The 22,408-nt window shown below is 49.6% G+C and overlaps 1 protein-coding gene across 5 annotated transcripts in view; it reads left to right on the forward strand.

Annotated features, from left to right (window-relative positions):
• The first annotated feature begins 2,594 nt into the window (after window positions 1–2,594).
• Window positions 2,595–22,408, forward strand: part of SIN3A (SIN3 transcription regulator family member A) — a 32,075-nt gene continuing 12,261 nt past the window's right edge. The window contains exons 1-10 of one of the 5 annotated variants that reach the window (XM_032122526.1): window positions 2,595–2,665; window positions 11,377–11,597; window positions 13,014–13,190; window positions 14,621–14,727; window positions 15,234–15,516; window positions 17,411–17,662; window positions 18,345–18,497; window positions 19,339–19,497; window positions 20,749–20,838; window positions 22,244–22,362. In XM_032122526.1, the coding sequence (XP_031978417.1) occupies window positions 11,409–11,597; window positions 13,014–13,190; window positions 14,621–14,727; window positions 15,234–15,516; window positions 17,411–17,662; window positions 18,345–18,497; window positions 19,339–19,497; window positions 20,749–20,838; window positions 22,244–22,362 (1,529 nt within the window). In that variant the 5' untranslated portion in view covers window positions 2,595–2,665; window positions 11,377–11,408. Of the gene's footprint in view, window positions 2,666–3,767; window positions 3,966–4,501; window positions 4,776–7,536; window positions 7,555–7,866; window positions 7,883–11,376; window positions 11,598–13,013; window positions 13,191–14,620; window positions 14,728–15,233; window positions 15,517–17,410; window positions 17,663–18,344; window positions 18,498–19,338; window positions 19,498–20,748; window positions 20,839–22,243; window positions 22,363–22,408 lie in introns of those variants that run through there. The other 4 variants (XM_032122525.1, XM_032122527.1, XM_032122524.1 and 1 more) reach the window with 4 other exon arrangements.

Here is a 22,408-nt window from a genome sequence, read left to right on the forward strand (position 1 = left end):
GTGAGGCTGAGACAGATAACCAGGCTGCAAGAAGCTTTCCTGGGCAGGCAGGATAGTGTCAGGAGGGAAGGCAGCACTACAGGCTGGCGTAGCCAGGGAGGACACAAGCCACCGTGCTCTGAGTTTCTGCCTCTTTTCCCAGGGCCTTGACAAGCCCCAGGACATCAATCTCCTGTCTGGCCATGGTATCTGCCTGCTGCTGCCTTTTGCTGCATGATTTGGGGGTGCAGACATTGCCTCTGTGCTTCTGGATCCCCTCTGAGCAGGCACGTAGGGCACAAAAATTAAGCGGAACTCCTGGGCTGTCAGGCAGCCCCAGTGCCTTCAGGTGCAAGTGATGCCAGTCCCAGAGCACCAGCCACAGCCTGAGGCTTTGGGATGAGGGAAGAAAAAAGGCAGCTTGTGCAAATGAAGCCCTAGAGCCAGCGAGAAAGCTCATGCCCCGGAGCAGGGCAGCTGGTGGGTGTGAAGAGCAGCACCTGTGTTTGCTCAGCTGGAGCCTAAAAGAGTCAGGGATGCCAGTGTCTTTCTAGGACTAGCATGGGGAGAAGCTCTCCCTTGTGCTCTGGGCGTGGACTGGCTTGGCTGTGCCAAACTGAGGTCAGACACAAGCACTGGAAGGCTGGAAAAGAACCAGAAGCAGCAGGGAATCCATCTGGAAGGGCTGCATGTCCCATTGCCCAGGAGTGCAGGAGAGGTGGGTGTTGAGAGCATCCCTGGAGCTGTGCACATCCTGCCTGCAGAGTGGTTCTGGTTCAGCTGCAGTGTCCTGTCCTTCCAGGTACCATTTTCCACCCAGCTGTCTCCTGGAGCAGCCCAGGCAGTGTGATCTGCTGCTCAGGCTGCCCTTGAGTTTCCCTCCAGGCACCCATTGCGGGGTGGCTCCTCTGAGGGAGCCCTCATCCTCTGAAGGGAGGCTCCCAGGGCCCTCCCTTCTCGCTGCTGAACTTTTTCACCCAGCTGAGCTTTCTTCTCAGCACACGTGCAGGAAGGGAGTGTTTGCAGTTTATTGTTAATCTTGTGCTGTCAGCAGCAGCTCTCTGTGGCTCAGCGGGGCTTTTGGCAGAGTGTCGGGTCCAGATCTGAAAGCTGCAGGGGATGCCAAGTGTCCCATGTGGCCCCATGAATGTGCCCAGCCCACGTCTCTCTTCCACGAGCTGGGAAATCCCAACAAAGCTCTGTGTGCATGGTAAAGGTGGTTGTGCCTTCTAGCTCAATTCCACATGATGTGGGCACAGAGAACCAAAAGTTTTCCAAGAAGACTCATGTCCTGGGTGTCTGGTAGGAATAACCAGGGGACAGGGATGGAGATCACCAGCGCTGGCTCTGAATGGGAACAGCTCGGATACGCTGCTCCCTTCAAGGAGGGATGAATATCCCATCTGTGCTGGAGGCGGAGGAAAAGGTTGTAAACCTTTTCCATGGAAAAACAACCCAAACACTCACCCTCCCTTACTATTTCCAGGGCTGTGTTTCTTCTCAAAGCCAGCATTTTCAGTCCTCTTGCACAACATGAGGTTTTGTTGCATCCATTCCTTCTGTGCCAGCAGGTCCTGCTCAGCAGCAGAAATATGGATTTCTCTGGGAATAGTCACTTCACGCAGACAGCCAAAGTTACTGGAAAGAAAAACTTTTTGGAGAGCGGTGGGAAAAACGGGCTGCTGAGTACAAGCAGCCTGATGCCTGCAGCATCTCCCCTTCCTTGGAGTGGCCCAGAGATGGGGATCAGCCACCATGGGCAAAAGTAACAGCACAGGCAATTCCAAGAATGAAATCCAAAGTTCCACTGGAATTTGGAAACGGGGATTTAAAGGCATTGCAGGGCAATCCTAAAGCGGCGCTGCCATTGCTGTGCCCACCTGTCTCATTTGGCTTTCTTGGCTGCATGCACACTGCCTCGCTAATGACGATTACTTTAGTGCTTGTAATTTTGCGCCCTGGGAGTTTGGAAAGAGCCTAGCTCCAGAATGCTTCATTCCCAGCCCTTCTGCTTCCTCGCGTCTGGTTTCCAAGGCTCAGGCTCGATCTCCAGTGGCACTGCAGCCCGTGCAGGCTCAAATCCCCCAGTCGAGAGCCCTTCCAGGAGTTAAACAGAGCTGCAGCTTCCAGCTACAGAGACCCTCCTCTGCTGTGCCTGCTTGTCCTGGCACCACCCCACTGCCTGCTCCTGTAACACTCTCCCAGTCTGAGAAAGGGAAGAATACCTGGAAAGAAAAAAAATTTAGGAGGTTTAGATCTTGAGTGAAGGTGCTTGAAACGCAGATTTCAATAGAAGTCTGGAACATGTGTGTTTGCATTTCACCCTTTCCCGAGCACACTCTAGATGCCCAGATGAGCACTAACGGGCGGCCAGGCCTGGCTCTTCCAGCCTCCGTCTGGGGAACCCAGTAACTCCCTCCACAACTTTCCAAAGGGAGATAAAAACGATAATTGAAGGCATTAACCCCCATCTCCATCTCGTGTTTTAGCGGACGGGAACGCTGGCCACCGCCGCGGGGGCACCGGCTCCCTCCCGCCCTCCGCTGCGAGGCCTTTCCCTCACACCCCCTTCCTCCCGTCCCCCTCCCCCCGTGGGCGGTGCGGCCGTGACGATCGGCACCGCGAAGCCAATCCGCCCCGGGGGGAGTTCCCCCTCCATTCAGGGCTGCTCGCCTGCGCGTTGAGGGTATGTAACAGCTGCTTTCCCCACACACACTTTCCCAGTTTTGCTCCCTTTCACGGGAATCGCTTCCCACGGGGCGGGCGGGAACCTGAGGGAAAAGGGGCGGGGGGGGGGGGGGTAGGAGGGGAGAGCAGCGCGCGCGCGCTCCGGATCCCGCCGGCGGGAAGCGCGCGACGGGCGGCGGGAGCGGGGGGGGGGGGGGGGAGGCGAGTGACTGAGTGTGTGTGTGCGCGGGGGGGGGAGGGAGGGGGCCATTGCTCGGTGGCCACGCCCCCTCTCCGGCACGCCATTGGCCGCAGCAGCGCAGGGCACCGCCCCCCGCGGCGCGTACCGCCCACGCCCCCCCCTTCGGTGCGTGCGTGCGTGAGTGTGAGTGTGTGCGAGTGTGCGGGGGGGTGTGCGTGAGCCAGTGTGTGCGTGTGCCGTGTCCCCCCCACCCGCACGTGTAACCGACCCGCCCCACGTGGGGCGCCGCCATCCCGGAAGTGAAGGGGTCGGGGACAAAAGGCAGCGCCGCGCCGCCCCCGGGCCCGGGCCCCGCCGCCAAGTCCCCCCCCCCCCCCCCCGCCGCCGAACCGGTTGGCGCCGGGGCCCGGGGCCGGGGGGGGGCGGCCGGGGGAGCCGCTCGCGCGGGCCGCGGCCGCGATGTAAACATTCCACAAAAGGGCTCCCCAGAGAGGGGGGCGTGGCCTCGTCGGTGGGGGGCGGGGCCAGTCCGCCGCGTGGGTGGGCCCCTCGCCGTGACGGCGGCGCGGCCCCGCTCGCTAATTGGCCGGTGCTTTGGTCTCGCAGCCAATAGGACGGCGGGGGAGGCGGGACGGGGGCGGGGCGCGCTGCTTATACGGACATTTTTCTTCGGCGGTCGCTCCCCCCCTCCTCTCCTCCCTCCCTTCCTCTCCACATCCCCTTCCTGGGGGCCGCGGCCAATAGGGGAGGGCCTGGTAGGCGGGGCCAGTGCTCCCATTGGCCGAGACGGTGACGGGCGCGCGTCTCGCCCAACGGGCGCTCGGGGCTCCCCCCCTGCGCGAGGAGGGGCGGGATTTCCCGGGGAACAGAGAAGCGGGCAGCGCTCCGCCGCGGCGGCCGACAGACGGTTACTCCATCTTACCCCCCCCGCCGAGCCCCCCGCCCCCGCCGGGGCACCGGCGCCGCCCCCGCCCGCTCCCCCCCTTCGGGAGGAGGGGCGCGGGGATCCCCCCTTCTCACTGCGCCGGGGACAGCCCGCCCCCGCCGCTCGCCCGGGAGGTGCCCGCCACCCCCGGACCCTGAGGGAGACCCGGCCGCTGCCAGGGCCCGCTTCGAGGTAAGGAAGAGCGGGGCGGCGAGGACGGGAGGCCGCCGGGCCCCGGGCCGGCCCCCTCCGGCGATCCGTAGGGGGCGGGGCCCGGCGCCGGTGCGGCGGCGGCGCGGGATTGGGGGGGGGGGGCCGGTCGGTGCCCGCGGCGCGGCTCCCCGGGGAGCTCCGGCCCGCGCGGGCGGCCGCGCGTCCTCCCGCCCCGCCCCGCCCCGCCGGGGTGTCCCGGCCCCGGCATGGCGGGAGCGGCGGGCGGAGCGTGCGGCGGCCGCTGGGCGCGCTGCGAGCCGGGCGCCGCCTCCTCCCCCCGCCCCTTCGCCCGCCCTCCGCCCGGTGCCGCTCCCGGGCTGCGGCGGGACCGCCCCCGGCAGCGCTCGCCCGCATTGCACGGCCCCGGTACCGGCCGCACCGCGCGCCGGAGCCGCCGCCGGGGCTCCCGCCCGCCCGGGGGGCGTTCCGAGAGTCGGCGGGGGGGGCGCGGGGCTCCTCCGGTCCCGGGGTTCACCCAACTTCCCGGCGGAGTTGCCATGAAAGCGCTTTGCCGGGCCGTACCCCCCGCCGGGGTCGCGCTCTGCCGCCTTCCGCCGCGCCACGGGCGCTCCGCGGCAGCTCCGGGGTCGCCGAGGGTTCCCCCCGTCGCTTTTCGCAGTTTTCCAGCTCCATAGCGCAGCTCTCCAAAAGGACCTGTTGGAGCGACGCGTAAATACATGGAAACCCGAGAGCACCTCGTGCACCCAATAATTTTCCAGCGATTTTAATAGCGAGCCGGATCCCTCTTCTCGTCCTCCCGTGCTGTGAACTTGGCAGACACTTGCACTGGTATTTCACCCCCTTTTTTTGGTTCTTCAGGCTGTTGTACATCCCTAGAAACTACTTTAGGGGGTTGGGGTTTTTTGATAGCAGGAGGCTGGTGGAGTTCAGGTAGCTTTAAAAGTATGACCGTGCTTGGTGTCTGCTTAACTAAATCTTGTTTCTTCTGCCTTTTCCTGGCCTGGTTTCAGAATAAATTTTAATAGTTGTTATTTGTGTGACTAGTACGTGTGTTCAGATAGAAGTTACCTCCCTAAAGAAATCCATTTACTTGAACCACTGAAATGGGGCAAAATAACTTGTGTCAGCTTTATTTTAAACTAATTATCAAAGGCATCTCCAGCTGTGCATAGATTTTCAGTCTCCCACGCTGTCCAGAGGAATCTAAACCTGGTCTGTGTGCTAAAGTGTAGCTTAAGGCTGACATAATGCCTCACGTTTCACTTTTAACTTGCCACTTCCAGTTGTGCTAAAAGGTGTAGGGTCAGTAAACAAGTGGGAAATGCCAAACTTAATTCCTTACAGGTGTGTCTGTACTGCCCATTTTCCACTCCTAACTTGTAATTATTTAAAAAAAATACAGTTTCAGAAAGGTAAACATTACTATATAGGATTAACAGTACAGTATTTTAAATTAAAATGGCATTTTATTTTAATATACTAATTTTAAAGCATCTGTAAAAGTTCCTTCATCACATAAAGTGCCTTGGGAGCTCGGTGTCAGCCTGTGCTGGATCTCCAAGGACAGAAAACCACTTTTTAGGGTCTTTTTTTTTTCCCCTGCTGAGGTGAAGTTAGCAGTTTTTCACACGGGTACACTCTTTGCAAAAGGAAATTGTGCTTTCTCCCCTCCAAAGTATCATATCCTCATCCCTCCCGCCTTTGTCTTCTGGTGAAGATACATGGTCTCAGCATGAATTTGTTTGAGATGCTGCAATGTAATCATTCATCCAAAAAAATAGCGCTAATTTGCTCAAGTTTGGGGAAACTCTGAGTGATTCAGACTGTTTTTGTGAGCAGTGTGGGGAAGGGGGATGCTCTCCCCCTGGCCCCTGCCTGGATTGCCAGGGAAGCCCTCTGGACAAGCTCCTGGCACGTGTGCGTCTTGGGGCTGGGAGCATCGTGTTGGAATTGGCAGGCGGATCATTTACGTTTCCAGGATTTATGAATCGTTTTCTGTCCAGATTGCTGTTCTGGACTTCTCCAGTGTTGGAACGCTTTTATGGCTGTTGGAGCTGGAGCAGAAAAGAGCCCGGTAATAGCTGTCACTTCAGCCTGGGGGTGCACTTTTGGGACCGTGCTACTTTTTTCCAACCTTGCTGGGGTCTTTTCTTGTTACATTTGGTTAAATAAAAGGGTTCTGAGCATTCTCTCTGTGCATGGGGTAGGTGCAGTCAGGGAACGGGGCAAAACAGTGCTCTAAGCTCTGTAGAGCTTGTTTTGGATCGTGTCTGTGCAGTGGGGTTTGGCACCCAGGCCACTTTTTGGCAAAGCAGGGATCAATGCCTTACCAACTTGTTACCCATCTGGATGAGTGGGGTTTATTCATGTCCCGTCTGCCTCATGGTGAGTGCTGGCACAGCTGTCATGATGCCCCCCCCCCAGAAAACTCTCCTAACTTGCTCCCAAAGCTTCAGGTCGTGCTTTTCCAACACCTTTTTCTAAGAATGTTTCTCATTTCATTTTGGAATGATGCTCTGGTCCTGGAAGTGCCTCTCTGTAGGGTGGCCAGGGGGTTATCCCTGTGCTATGGGCGGGGGATCCGGGCTGTGTGGCACCATACAAACAAAGTATAGCAGTGACTGCTGAACAAGCTGGGTCATGTTCTGGAAGTCGTGTGGCTGGGTTAGCAGCACTGCCAGCTCCTTTCCAGCAGGCACTGCGACATACTCGTCTATAATCCTATGCAGGATGTGTCCTGCAGGACATCCGTGACTGTTCTGGGATCAGAGTTGAGACTTACACTTGCTGCTCCCGACTTTTGAGTCCTCTCTCCCTTGAAAGAAAACCTTTTAAAAAGCCCTCACATGTGTTAAACAAATCCTCTGCAGCTCTGCAATTTCCCTGCAGTTTTTCAGGGGGACCAAAATCCTCTCTGGTGGCTCTTTCACAGCTCCTTGGTGAAGGTGGTGTTTATCCACAGGTGCGTTGAGTTTCCAACAGGTGCTGTGAGGCAGTGCACCTTCCCGGTTTGCTTTCTTCCTAGTCTCTATTTGGCTTTTTCTTTTTTACTTTACCAGCTGATCTCTAATGCCAGAAGACCCTGCTTATCTGGTGGGAAAACCTGCAATAGAGATAATGGAGATTTTGGGGATATTATGTGGTAACACGCTGGGGAGCGGAGCTGCCACCAGAGAGGCAGTTTTGCAAGGGAGGAGGAGAGCACCTGGGCTCCTGTGCCTCTGTTGCTCCCAAGGAGCAGTGAGCAGGCAGGAGGAGAGCCCTGCAGTGCTCCACCAGCCTTGTCCCCACTTTGTTCCTTCTCTTTCTGTGTCAGTACTGCCACTCCTCTGCTTCCCTCAGTACCAGAGGGAAAGGGATGTGCTCCATTTGCCTTTATCTGTCCCACCGGCTTATGTGAGGCAGATGGATGGGGAAACCCTCTGATGAAGTCGGCGAGGTAGAATTGCATAATTCTAGTATTGTTACTGAAATCCAACATAGCTTTTCTTAATTTTTCCTTTGCTTTACCAGCTGAGGATCCTGTGTGTGTGTTTCTGCCTGATGCATCCTACCTGTGGCACGGAGCTGGTGAGCTGGGAGGTGGCGCAGGTGGGAAGATCCAGAGGTGTGTTCCCATGCACCATCCTTTTCCTGTGAAGGGGAGCACTAAAAACCTCAGAAAAAAAACCCCAGTAGTTTTCATCCTCCCCTAGATGGAATGAAGTGTGCTCTAAGTGGAGTTAATAGGGAGTTTGGGTAGAAACACTGCTGGGGAAGGGGAATGCAATTCTTGACTTGGTCTGCTCGGGCAGTGCTAAGATCTACATGCCTCCTGTTAATGCTTTTAACAAAGGAAAGTACCTGAATTTTGTGACTTACTTTCAGTCCCTGCTGTATTTTGAGGGCTTTTCAAACCTCAAATTAAGGTTACAGATGGTGCAGTTTGAATTGGGGCTCTCTAAATCTACACTTCAAAGCCCATAAGGGGATGCCGGAGATGTGTGCTACATTTCTGAGATGATGACATAAGCGTAGTATTGAGTAACCTGGAGGGAAAATGCTTGGTACAAGTCTTTGATATTGTATGTTTATTCTCAAAATACCTCTCTCTTAGCTGGGCTTTGCCATCATTAAGGAAAAATCAGTTGTTACTGAGGGTGGAAGTGGGTGGAATTGACCCTTTGAGAAGCATGCTTTGGCTAAATCTGTTCAAAATGACATGTCTAGTCTTGGGTTTCATCTCAGTGTTCCCTCCTCAGCTCTTTGGTGGGCTGTAGGAGGGGTAGGACTTGCTGCACAACAGATTTCTCCAGCTTTTGAGCAGAAGAGGTCAGTGGGAGATGCCTGGTCAAGATTAACAGGACTTCAGTGAGGAAATGAATGCATTTAGGGACCATTTAGCATCATATCTCCTGCAGGATGCAGGCCGGTCACTGTTCTGGTGCTGGTTTGCTTTCCTCTCTCTGTAGAGCTTGGTGGATGCAGAGTTATCATCACTAGACTCTGTCTAGTACAGCAGAGCTTCGAGATCATCATCTCTCTGCTAGGATTAATAAAGCCTGTCAATTAGCAGTCTTCATTAAGGGCTGGTTTGCTAGGAGATACTCTTACTCAGTGGATTGCAGACCCCTGGTAGGAGTTAGCATGGTGTCGCCTAGGAAGATTGACTTCCTAGGTAACTAGCACTAACAGTGCTATTGACTGTTACCTGTGTATTGTCCATGTATATATACACACCTGTATATAATACAAAATTTCACAGTTTAGGCAGGTCCAGTGCTTGGATAGAAGTAGAGTCCAAACTCAGTTGGTGAAGGTGAGGGGAATTCAGAGGGAAGATGAATGTACATGAGCTTTAATTATTTACTTCACAGAAGTTTTAATGTCAACCATAAAGCAGACTAGATTTTTGGAAGATTGTATGCTTGGCCTGCAGGAATCGGGAGCTTTAAAAACTGGTGTTTGTGTTGCTGGTGTGTGTGTGTGGTGATGGATCCTTGGTGCTGTCATGATTCCCGTGGCCTCACAGGCCAAGAATTTTGGTAGCTTTGTAGGGAAAAGTCTTCTCAGACAGCCTGAGGTGGCATTTTAATCCTCATAAGGGCACGTGAGTCTTCCAGCCATCTTCTGCCCTCAAACAGCCTCTGCTTTAGGGGTTGGTTAGTCCATCTGAAGGGGTGAGTGTGGAATGTTGCTTTGGGAAATGAGACTCAAAGTTGGAACACTGAGCAGCCACCACGCCACATTTACACCACGTGTATCTAGACACAATTATTGAAAGGGTGAAGGGAGAAGAACCAGCCTGGGAGATGAAAAGCAGGTGGCAGGACTGGCTGAGGGACCAGTGTTTGAAGCAGAAGGGTATCCAAGTTGGTGAGAGGGTTATAAATAGCTGCCACCAAAGCTTTGCCCAGACTTTACTCGTGCACTCAGCCATTGTCATGCAAAATCCTGGCCAGCTCTGCTCGTGGGTGGATGGTGTGAGGCCAGATTTACTCAGTTTAGTCCCAGCCTTATTAGCATAAAACTATGTTTTTGCAAAGCTAAATGTGGTCTGTGCCTGAGAGGAGTTGCTCCATGTTAACCTGCCTGGCTCTTCATTTGTCAGCAGACCAGTTAAAAAGATGTGGCCAGTGCAGGCACCATTAGAAAAATGAGCTCGTGGAGTGTGCTCCTCTGCTTGCTGAGTGTGTGCTGGGGGTCAGGCTTACTTAGTGTTTGTAACTTGCAATTAAGATGCAGTTGATGAGCTTTCCCCTTTACTTGGAGCAAGAAGTCCTCCTCTGCTTCCTGTCTGTGACCTGCCAGGTGATTTGGGGACCTCTTGAGAGGTTAAACTTGAAGAGTAACTTCATAAAGAAATTAAATCATCTTCCTTGTTGTCCTACCCTCTCCAGGTGAAAGGAAGGACTAGTAGGGAGAGTTTATATTGGATACCGGGAAGAAATTCTTCCCTGTGAGGGTGGGGAGGCCCTGGCACAGGTTGCCCAGAGAAGCTGTGGCTGCCCCTGGATCCCTGGAAGTGCGCAAGGCCAGGCTGGACATTGGGGCTTGGAGCAACCTGGGCTAGTGGAAGGTGTCCCTGCCCATGGCAGGGGGTGGAATGAGATGATCTTTAAGGTCCCTTCCAAAACAAATCTTTCCAAATCTTTTTATGTTTTTATGTCATGGAGGGGAAAATCTGCACCTCTGTCCTGCTGGTTGCTGTTTCCATATTTGACATGAGATGTTAGTAAATGATCTTTGGGTTATTTGATTAATGACAGATTTAGACTGTGAAGAGCTGTCCTGACCTGGTAGGTGGGGATTGGCTCAGTTGGCTGCTGTACCATTATTCTGAGGGAACGTCATTCCCTCTTGTTGATCCATGTGTTTGCCTTTGTAATGGATGTGTCTAACTGCACTGAACTGAAAAGGCCTTGCTTTGGAGAGGTCCTGAAGCAGAATAAGGTGGATTTCACTGTTTTCTGTCCCTCAAACATCTTAATAGGCTGCCTGTGCTTTTACGAAACAGCAGGTAACATCTCAAGGATGGCAGTAACTATCAATGGACAGAAAACAGCCCTGGAATTTGCTTGCAGTAGAGTACTGGGGTGAGTAGTTCAATCCAACAGAACCAGGAATTCCTGGCTCCTTTTGGAGTGGGACAGTGGCAGAATGACCTGTCAGATTTGAAGTCAAATCAAGTTGCTTAAAAGCAACTTGAAGTTGGGCAGGAACATGAAGAAAAATACTGGGGAGTAAGCGAGAGAGCTGCTGATCCATGCTCCCCGGCAGGCAGGCAGGAATCCAGCTGCTGAGTGGGGCCAGGATGCTGGCAGCACCACAGATGTGTGGCATGTGGTATCCAAAATACTCCTGGTATAGCAGACCTGGGTCTATAGCAGCCCTGTGTCTTTCCCTGAGGTTACACACGAAATGTGTTTAATACACGTGTATTAAATGCAGAACACTTTGGGGCTTTGTGACTTCAAACTCTGATTCCATATCCTGCTTTTCCCCGTGTCTTAAAGCATCTCTCACAGCTGTCTGTCATCCTACCTGGACTGTCCAAGAGGGGTTTTTTTATGATGTCAGTATAAACTGTGTGTAGGTAACACATCCTACCCCAGTCTGTTGCGTTCAACCACTGCGTTCACGAGCTTTGTGTCACTCAGGGTCTGTGTGTGCTTCAGATGCTTCAGTTAGCAACATCCTTTACGTGAGACTAAAGAAATCACTAATTTTCAAGTTACTACAACAATAAGGCTATACTTTTTGTGGTAAGATATGGTTGCATGTTCTATGCTGAAAGTTAAATCTTTAATTCCACTTTCCCATCTCAAGATGTCAGTACCTGAATAGACAGAAACTCGCCCTACCTGCTGGCAGCAATCTCAGCGTCACCCACGGCGCAGGACAGGAGCGCTGGATCAATTCCCTGTGCTAACCGGTCTGTTTTTCCCAGGTTTTGTAGTGCTTCCCGAGCATGAGTTCAGCATGAAGCGGCGATTGGATGAGCAGGAGTCACCCGTGTATGCGTCGCAGCAGAGACGTATCACCAGCAGCACCGAGGCTTTCCCGCACCAGCACCGCGTGCTCGCCCCGGCCCCGCCGGTCTATGAGGCAGTTTCGGAGACCATGCAGTCGGCCACGGGGATCCAGTACTCCGTAACTCCCAGCTACCAGGTGTGTGTGCTCAGCCCTTAGCTCACGGACAGCCAGCACCGTGTCACGGCACCGTAGAGTTCTGTATTTGACACAAGGTTTTGTTTTGGACAATATACTTATCGTACATCTCATTTGCAGTGCTTGCTTTATTGGCTTCATTCATGAACCAGCATGGTGTGACTTGGCTTTCTTGAACACGATTCTTTTAATGATTCTCTCAGACCATGGTCTCTAAATCACAGTCAGGTTTGTGGAGGGGTTTTCCTCCATTTTTCTGTTTTTCAGCAGGAAAAGATTTGCTGTTGTAAAAGATGTATGGTATCTTGGGTGATCTTAAGCTTAACAGACTAGATCAGCATTTAGATTGAAGACTTTCAGGAAAATTGAAATGTTTTGGAAAATGTTACCTCAGAGTCATTAGGTGGCACTCTTCCCTCTGTTGCCTCCTTTACAAGAAGCTGGCAGTTGGGTACGAGGGAAAAAATATCTTTTTAAGGGTACACGGGAGATAGCTGTCAGTGAAAGAGCAGGGAAGGGCTATTTGTGTGATATTTGTCTTTGCCACATTTCTGGCATATTGAATCTTCCACACTTGTGTTGCTGGTGAGCTGCTCTCCCTGTCTGGTGCCTGATTTTACACACAGCTTCATCCTTGCTTCTGCAGAAGGGATGTTCACACTCATAGTGGCAGCCACAGAGCTGAAGAGCTGCAGGCAGACCCTTGCAGGGGCTGGAAGAGGCTGTGTTGATGCTGGTAGTCCTTCTTAAAAAGAACTTAGATGAACCAGCAGGCAAATCTTACTTTGTTCATGAGGATCAAATAAAGTATGTCCCATCTAAAAGAGGCTCAAATGGAAAACTGGGTTTGTGAAAATGATTTTCCAAATTGAAACTTCCCTGGTTTACAGTATGAAAAAGTCCCAAAAGTGCATGCTTTCTATTCCTTTCCCTGTTTTTCTAGGGGAAATACCAAGCTGGGTTTTCCCCTGAACCTGCTGATGCCAGAGAGCTGTCATTTGACTTCCAGTACCCAAACTGAACATCAAGAACGTAGCAGCCCGTAAAGATTCATTCACTCAGATTATTACTTGTGACATGTAGGGAGAGGAGAGAACCTTGACTCTTGTCAGATTAAAAATCCCATTTTACCCTCCTTTTTCAGGTCTTTATGTCAGGGGACATACTTGACAGCCAGTGAGCGTGCAGGCCGGGGACAGCCTGTGTTTGGAATGCGTTTGCAGGGAGGGCTTTCCTGTACTTGGAGTATAGGATGAGAGTTGTCTGGAGTTTGTTGAGTAAGGTTGTCAGCAGTCATGGTTAAAGCTCAAACCAGCTGTGTTCTGCTTCCTTAGTTGTGTTCCCGTGTCTGGGAAGCCTGGGAGGCTCTCTGCCACGACGCCGTGGCCGTGCCTGACGTGCTGTTTGCCTTGGCAGGTGTCGGCCGTGCCGCAGAGCTCGGGCAGCCATGGGCCGGCCATCGCCGCTGTGCACAGCGGCCACCACCACCCTGCGCCGGTGCAGCCCCACGGCAGCCAGGTGGTGCAGAGCCACACGCACCCCACACCCCCGGCCGTGCCCGTGCAGGGCCAGCAGCAGTTCCAGAGGCTCAAGGTAACGTCAAGCAGTGCTGCCCGATGTCAACCATCCTCTCCCGAAATTCCTTGTGCGGCCAGGGCCCGTTGTCTATCCTTTTTGCCTCCCTGCTGGTGACTTCCTAAAAGCTTTCTTGACAAGGATTTGATGCTTCTCGTGTTTGGGAGTCTATTGAATGCAGAAATGGGCTTCTCTTTCTGCTGAAACCCTGTGGTTTCACATACCATAATACAAAGAAATTGGACTTGCTAGGAAAAGATTTGTGGCAGGGAGGAAAAGGAAAAATATATTGCTTAGAGTATTTGGATGAATGGGTTAAATTACCAAAACATTTGGTGCTTTTCTGAACACATGGCATATGTGGGTGGTTGTGTGGGAGTAATTTGGGAGTAAGGAAGGCTCTATTCTCAGATTATGTGCTGTAAAATCCTTAAACAAAGAGAGAAGTCCACCAAAAATAACCCCTTTAAGTTGCTACATTTGGAGAAGGAACATACATACGAATTGATGCCTGTTTCAGCTCCTTCCAAATACGGTGCGAGTCTTTTCTGGTTTTGGTGGAAACCATTGCCCTTTTCCTTTTGCTGAATTTGGGAAACTTCATTTCTACAAGTCTCTGAAAACCAATTTCAAAAAGAGTGTTTCTTCCAGTGAAATCCATGGAAAATCCTTTGCTAGTGCAGGGTTGGGGCTATACATGAGTCTTTCTTCCGTTGTTCGATTTCAGACGAAAGCGCGGTCCTGTGTGTAGCTCTTGCAGCTGCTGAGTGCGTGGCCTGGCTGCTGGAGGCACAGGGACGCAGAGCTCTCGCTTTAGGCTGTGGCTGTTCTTTCAGTACCTCTGAAAATTGGCTGTTGGTGCACGAATCATGAACCTCTTGCTGTTTGAGGTGTAAAACAATTTGCCGCCCACAGTTGCCATTTTCGAAACCCTTCTGTGTCGAACTGAAATGTCTGGCTTTTTGAGAGAAGTGCAAGCGTGTACCTGGCAGACATCTACTACACTGAATATGTCATTTCCACTTTCTGCTTATTCTTAGACTTCCATAATAATTTCCACATATGAATGCAGGAAAAATACTCAGTCTAGTTCTGTTTATCCTAGCAGTCACTTCAGTCATGGTAAATTTGGAGTAGTTTTTTTGGTGGTTTTTTTTTTTTTTTTTTATTCTGAGTAATTCTGCTGATCTGTGTTGCTTTTTTTTTTTTCCTTTTTGTTTCTTTTTGGTACAGTTTTATCTCATGGGCCAGGAGTGGGGAGTGAGTACCTTTTACTCAAACAAAAGTGCTGGTAGTAAACTAACCAGGCTCGTGAGCTTTTTGCTCCTTAACTCCCTGCCCAGGCTCAGGGCTAACAGCTGTGTTTTCAAATAATGAGCGTTTTACAGAACAGTGGTAGGTGAAATCAAATCTACTCTGCTAATATTACCTGTCTGGTCTGTCTCCAGGTGGAGGATGCATTGTCTTACCTTGACCAGGTGAAGCTACAGTTTGGTAGTCAGCCACAGGTCTACAATGACTTCTTGGATATTATGAAGGAATTTAAATCTCAAAGGTAACAAGCTGCATTTTTCTTCTTCCTTCCAGGTTAGAAAGAGTGTATGTGGACGTGGGAGCACAGGGCAGGATCTAAATTCTGGCCTTTGTATACAGAATAACACACCCGGACAGTGATGTAAAAGCAGTTGTGTGCTTTATTTTCTAAAAATTAAATGCATCCCTTCATTTATACTGAATCTTTGCTTAGACTGGGAGTTCACAAGTTCAGTCTTGACATTCATCTGGTTCATCTGACATTCATCAGTCATTCATCTGGTTGTCTGCCCATTAATAATGGTCAGACTTGGGCCTAGATCTCGTGGATATAAAACGCTGTTTGGGCTAATAAAATAATGCTAATGTCAATCTTGAGCAGTGTGTTTATAGGACTCAGTTTTGCATTGTTTCATAGGTTAGGGGTGATAAGGGAAAAAAGTGCAGTAGAGGGTTCCTCTGTGGAGAACCTTGTCCCACTGCAAGGTCCCAGAGGATCGTGACATCGTGATCTTTTTCCTTCCTCAGCATCGACACTCCAGGGGTGATCAGCCGTGTATCGCAGCTCTTCAAGGGCCACCCAGACTTGATCATGGGTTTCAACACCTTCTTGCCACCTGGCTACAAGATTGAGGTGCAGACCAACGACATGGTGAACGTGACAACCCCGGGGCAGGTTCACCAGATCCCCACGCATGGGCTGCAGCCCCAGCCACAGCCCCAGCCGCCGCATCCGTCGCAGCCTTCGGCGCAGTCGACTCCGACACCAGCACAGCCGGCGCCGCAGCCCACACCTGCCAAAATCAGCAAGGTGAGAGGCTTTGGGTGACCTGCACTAAGAGCACAGGGATTCTGCTGCCTCCAGCTGAAGCTGGTGTGGAGCTAGAGAGTGAAAAATTAACTTAGACACTGCTTTTCCCCAGTATTTGTGAACCTTCACGTGTTTCCCTTGTGCTGCTGGGATAGTTTCTCATTTTCAAACTTGAAGATGCAGTCATAGTTAATTTGACAGCAATTCAAATAAGCTTTCCAAAAGATTAAGAGTTTGGAAAAGCCTTGTTGCTGGCAGTGGGGAACTGAAAGACAGTCAGAGCATCTGGTAGATGGCACACACATTATTCAAGAAGTGATCCAGCAACCCTAGGGAAAAGGTTCCTAGTTAAATCACTGGGCACACATTATCTGCCCGCTTTTGTGTATATTGTCTTAAACCTAAAGTCCCAAGAAATCCCCCATAAAACAGAGGTTGTGGTGAAGATGTTCTTCTTGGTGTGAGTGTGTCTGGTTTCAAATGCTTGAGGCAATTAAGCTTTTAGGAAACCTTCATTTGTTATTTGGTGGCTTCTGCATTGTTTGAAGTCTTGTTTTCAGATTGGATGGTTTTTGTAGAGGGGTCTGGTTCAGCCATCAGCTGGAAGGGTTCAGGAGTGACTGGCAACATCTAAAGTGCAAGAGTTTAGGCAAGATGACCATGATGTTGCCTGTAGGTATTGGTGTGTGAGCCCAGAACAGAGACCTTTCAGTAACAAAGGAAATTTGCCTCCGATTTAGATACAATCCGGATGCTACTGTCCAAAAGATGTAATTATGTGAAACAGAACAGGATAATAGATGTTCAAGGAGATTACTCCAGATAAAATATCATGTATTCAAAATGTGAAAATATTTCAGAGCCTTAGGGAGGGAATCTCCAAAGTTTCAAGGGTTAATCCCTAAACTGTTAAATAACAGTTGGCTGGAAAAGCTAAAGGAAAAGGTAATATGCAGTTAAAAAGCAGCAGTTAAATGTGGCAGTTAGCTGATCTCTGGACAAACATCGTTGGGACATGCAACTTCCTGCTCAGAAATGGCAAACAAAAACATGCTGAAAGATTTGCTAAAAGATTTGCCAAGCTGGACTCTGCAGATCATTCCAGAATGAACTTGCCTGTGTCAAATTTCAAGGACTTTTTCTTAAGAAGTAGTACATGCTCTCAGTGAAGAGCTGGCTCCTTCTTAGCACCATGGTATAAGTGGTTTTCTCCTCATCAAATTGCAAAATGTTGAACTATCTTTGCTAAAACTTTTAAATGAACCTGAGGGACAGGCTAGACAATGAGGTGAGATGTCCCTACCAGGCAGGTGAAGCTGCAGCTGAGCAGGGCAGGACCTTGTAACAGGATATTTATAGCCATTCTAAGACGGTTACTTACATTCTCAGTCCTGAAAACTCAGTGTAATACAAGTTTTAAAATTTAAAACATGAGGGGAATAAGTACTTCCATTTCCTTTTAAAACTGCCACCTCAAAACTAAATTTTCACCTGGCTGTTTGATGTCCATTAAGAGTATTCAAAAGAATTACTCATTGCCTGCTTTTCATCTCAAGAAACTCCAGTTTTCCCTTGCTATTGCCTTTATATATCCCACAATTCTTCTAGTGGCAAAATCACTTGTAGTGTTGGAGCTGGTCGTACCTACGCATTTTAGCTCTGTTAAATTTTTGAGGTAGTTTGTGTCCCTTGTCAGGTTTCAGTCCAAAGCAATTAGCAAGGAAAATCATCTTAATAACAACAGCTTGAATAGCCCAGGCATTTTGTCTCCCTGATGCGGTTTAGTCTCTGCTGGCCCACTGAATATTTATCTATCCCTAAGTGGTTTAAAAGTGCCTTTATCCCAACCATAAGGGGATCTGCTTGTTCCTAACACAGCTTGTTTTCTCCTCAGCCATCGCAGTTGCAGGCACATACTCCTGCCAACCAGCAGACCCCCCCGATTCCGCCGTACGCATCACCACGCTCGCCACCGGTCCAGCCTCACACACCTGTGACAATCTCTCTGGGCACCACACCATCCCTGCAGAACAATCAGCCCGTGGAGTTTAATCATGCCATCAACTACGTCAACAAGATCAAAAATCGGTTCCAGGGACAGCCGGACATCTACAAAGCCTTCCTGGAGATTCTCCACACGTATCAGGCAAGTGTTAGAAATACGAGTTTGGGTCTACGTATGGTTATTTCTCTTGCTTTGCTTTGTGGGGGGGGTGTCCAAAACTTGCATTTGGGTGTTGTGCTGTATTAGCAGTGACCAGCAAATAATCATAGACTGATTTGGATTGGAAGGGGCCTTAAAGATCATCTAGTCCAACCCTTTGCCATGGGCAGGGCCACCTTTCACTAGGTCAGGTTGCTCCAAGCCCTGTCCAGCCTGGTCTTGAATTCTGCTTGAACTAAGCAGGATTCTTGCAAGTTAAAAAGATTACGCAGCAGTATGAAGTAATAGATTTCAGTCCCTCATCTTTGCTTGGAAGTGTCTGAAATGCTTGTTTAAGAACTGGATTTGGCATTTTTCTATGAGCATGTGTCGGGATGAGACAATGTGGCTGTAGCTCTGTGTTAAAAGCAAAGCAACCACTTCTATGATCAGTGTCTTACTGTTCCAGGGCCAATTGGGCATTTAGGATGTATTTATAGTATATATAAGTATAGGTACTTAGAATATATAAGAGTCATACTATTAATATAGTATGATGCTTTACATAAGAAGCTGAGACCTTTGCTGTTTCATTATTTATATCACTGAGAGTTTTATTTTTTATTTGTCACTTGAATAGTTTGTGCATCCTTTCTTCTGACACTTCTCCTCTTTCCTCTGGCAGAAAGAGCAGCGCAATGCCAAGGAGGCAGGAGGGAACTACACACCAGCTCTGACGGAGCAGGAGGTGTATGCCCAGGTAGCTCGCCTCTTCAAGAACCAGGAGGATCTGCTCTCGGAATTTGGGCAGTTCCTGCCTGATGCCAACAGCTCTGTGGTGAGTACCCTTGGAGACAGGCTGAAATAACTAATGCAGTGTTCTGTATGTAGCCAGTGTTCAGAAAAATGTGCTTTTGCTGTTTCTTTCTTGGGGTGTAGGAATGAGGTCAGGGGGGTAGACTGTGTTTTCTGGCTGCAACTTGTCTCTTAAATAACTTTTATTTTAAATGCAATTCCTTTGCCTGAAAGGGTTGTTTTAAGTTACTGTTGTTTTACTGCTGTAACTGCAGTAAAATCCATTGGTCATCTAGAGCTAGGAGGAGCAGCAGATCCCACCTGGACTGCTGCATCCAGCTTTGGGGTCCCCAGCACAGGAAGGACATTGATTTGTCAGAGCAAGTCCAGAGGAGGCTGCCAAGATGATCAGAGGGATGAAGCACCTCTCCTGTGAGGAGCAGCTGAGAGAATTAGGATTGTTCTGCCTGGAAAAGAGAAGGCTCGGGGGTCACCTAATTGTGGCCTTCCAGTATGTGAAGAGAGCCTCAAAGAAAGATGGAGAGAGACTCTTTACAAGGGCGTGGAGTGACAGGACAAGGGGGAATGGCTTCGAACTGAGAGGGAGTAGGTTTAGATTAGATGTCAGGAAAAAATTCTTCCCTGTGAGGGTGGTGAGACATTGCCACTGGTTACCCTGAGAAGCTGTGGCTGCCCCATCCCTGGAGGTGTTCAAGGGCAGGTTGAATGGAACTCTGAGCAACTTGGAATAGTGGAAGATGTCCCTGACTATGGCATGGCATTGGAATGGAACGATCTTAAAGGTCCCTTTCAACCCAAACCATTCTGTGACATTTTGTGTGGAACTTAGCCCTAATGGTCTTACGGGTTTGTCTCTGAACAAGCTGCTAAGTAAGACAACTGCAGAGAAAGTGGAATCGGTCAGGAATGACCACGGAGGCACAGTGAAGAAGCCACAGCTCAACAACAAGCAGCAGAGACCCAACCAGAACGGCTGCCAGATCCGACGGCACTCGAGCACTGGGGCAACCCCTCCGGTGAAGGTAAGAGCACGTGCTGCTCCTTCAGAGCCCTGGTTGTCCCGGGAGGCTGTGGCAGAGCAGGATGTGTTTTCCAAGTCCTTGCGATTTTTGTGGCACAGGCTGCAGCTTGAGAACATGGAAAATAATGTTTGTCTTTAAACCTTTCAGAAGTCCTTGTTTCCAAGCACAGATCTTTGCCTCTGATTTTTGCAAACCAGTGGTGGTATCTGTTCCTGAGGGTGGGATATAGTTACTTTAATGGCTTGGGAAAACAAAGTTTTCATCACTTTATTAGAAATACATAGTTTTATTAGCAGTGGTTAATGAGGGGGATTTGTGGAATGTGGAGACAAAAGTCTCAGTACTGCCACAGAATGTATTTGTCCAAAATTTGTAGCAAATGTTCCTAAGGCATGTAGGAAAAGACAAGCTGAAAAGGTGTGGCTGAAAGCTTTGTTGTAGTAGAACTTGGAGCAGATGCAGTAGAATCATGTTTGTTCATCTTTCCTGTGATAAGCCTTTTAATACAATGATGAATGATTATTCTCTCAGCAGAGTTTGCCCTTTTCAAATGATGCACAATTTGTGAGAGCAGCGAGGCTTTGTAGTGCAACAAAAATTGTCCTGTGGCCAGGTGGCTTTGTGCATGAAGGATAAATTTGCCTGCTTTTTTTGAAGCCAGTATATCGTCCTTTGTCATGAAAAGCATTAGCAGGTGTGATTGTATCATTTAAATCCAGGGATTTAAATCCCCTTCTGCCCTTTCTCCTCCCCTTCAAATCAAGAGCACCAAAATGAAGCATGTGTTGGAGGCAACTTTCAGCCTTTCTGAGGATGGAGAGTGCAGGGGTGGTATGGGGAAAACAAAGCATCTTGCAGTAGAATGCAAGAGAGGAAAAAATTGTTATTCTGGGGAGGTGTAAGACTTACAGAAGTGGATGAGTGATAGGAAAATCACTTATTCTGGCAGTTTTCCAAACTGGTTATAAAAATAAGATGTGCTGTAGTGTGATTGTTTCAGTCAGCTAGTTACAGGAAAGCGTGCAACAATGTATTACAAATATTTGGGGTGGTATGCTACTTATTAACATTCAGTAAATTAACTTGTAGCACGTGTTTTAATAGACTTGTCCTTCAAAAAAGCCACCTTTCCTTTAATGGGAAGCACATGGTGGGGTCAGGGAGCTGGCATTTGTGTGATAGATAATCGAATGATCTCAACTTGCTAAACACCCCTTTTATTTTTAATTGCCTTTCTTTTTTTGATAACAGAAGAAACCAAAGCTGCTTGGTTTAAAAGACCAGTCTTTGGCAGAAGCCAGCAAACATGGTGTGGGGACAGAATCTCTCTTCTTTGAGAAGGTGAGAGGTGGGATGCAGATACTACGTGTCCTTGATGTAGGTGCTGCCTGTATACACATCTGGACTTCTATCACAGTGAAGTGTGTGAGATTTACACCCCCCTGATAACATTTCTCAGCTTGACCTCAGATGTATCCTGTGACCTCTAAGTCAGATCCATTGAAATTTTTAAAAATTGGTGATATTTTTTACATGTGTCTTTTCCCCAAAGCTCCTTCTCCAGCTTCCCACCTGCTGCTGCTGCAGTTTATTTGAGGGAATGGGAATTTTCTCTTGTAACCCACACTCCAAATTGCTTTCCCCTTTATGAAATCCCCGTACAGTTGATGATGTGCTTGGCATGTCTTGCTGTGTTGGCACAGCTTGTACCCATCTACAACCAGCTGGCTGCAGTGGGGGAACTCAGTTTACAAAGCAACTGAATCATATTTACATTGGGTTGTTTTTTGGTGGGTTTTTTTCCCTCAGAGATTAATCTAATTAATTGCACAGTTGTTACCTGTTGCTGGTTTAGCACACAGATCAAGTGAAGGAGATATGGGGTGTTTCCAAGTGGTACCTTGGTGTCTTTTCTGAGATGTCCATACATTCCCTTATAGCTCAGAGGGGAGTATGGAACGAACTTAAAACCATCCTTTTAAGCAAAATTCGCACACTGATTACAGTCTTGGTTGCTCCCTGCTGATGTGGTGAATTTTGCAGCGTGATGGGAACCAGCTAATGGTAACTGGGAACCAATTTATTGCTTGGAGGATGTGTAGGTGTTAACATGGGTAAACCTAGAAATCCCTGCTGTGGAATTATAACCATAATGATGAATAACTTAACAATGATAGATCTCAGTCTGATGTGTAGATCTGACTATTCCTGTGGGAAAGGTAATGGTGTTGGGATGAATAGTTTGGCTTCCTTATTCTGTGAAGATCAGGGTTGCAGAAGGAGGATTGTCTGTGATAATCCAAGCTGGAAGGAGGCAGAGGCTGGAGAGATGTCACCCAGGGCATGGGTCTCATACCCGTGCTCCCTGCTTGAAATACTCTTTGGAGTTTAAAAGCAGCCTGGGTGGGTTTGTGATGCTGCAGTTACAATTGATGTTGTCCACGATTCCAATGTTTTGTAATCCAGCTGTTACAGAGTTCTTTGAAGGATTTAATTCTTCACTTGCAGCTCCTTTCTTAGAGTAATGCCCCAGTGCTGACGCTGCAGGGGATCCCAGCGTGGGGATGGCTCCCATCAGTACCTGTTTCTCTGGCCCTGTGTAGAGGGCAAGTTCCCTCTGTCCAGCTCACTTTAAGATTTGTACGCCTCGGTGGGAAGCACAGTGTCAAATCCAGGTCTCCTGGACCTCCCCCTGCTTGGTCTCACCCTGATAGTTCCTCTTTTCCTCTTGTCTCCCCTCCCTCAGGTCCGCAAAGCTCTGCGTAGCACAGAAGCATACGAGAACTTCCTGCGCTGCCTGGTTATTTTCAACCAGGAGGTGATCTCCCGGGCCGAGCTCGTGCAGCTGGTTTCTCCATTCCTGGGGTAAGTGCAGCCCCTTTCCTTACACAAGGCAAGAAGCTTAATCTTC

Source organism: Corvus moneduloides, chromosome 13 (genome assembly GCF_009650955.1).
Source record: "Corvus moneduloides isolate bCorMon1 chromosome 13, bCorMon1.pri, whole genome shotgun sequence".
In the NCBI taxonomy this organism is placed as follows: Eukaryota; Metazoa; Chordata; class Aves; order Passeriformes; family Corvidae; genus Corvus; species Corvus moneduloides.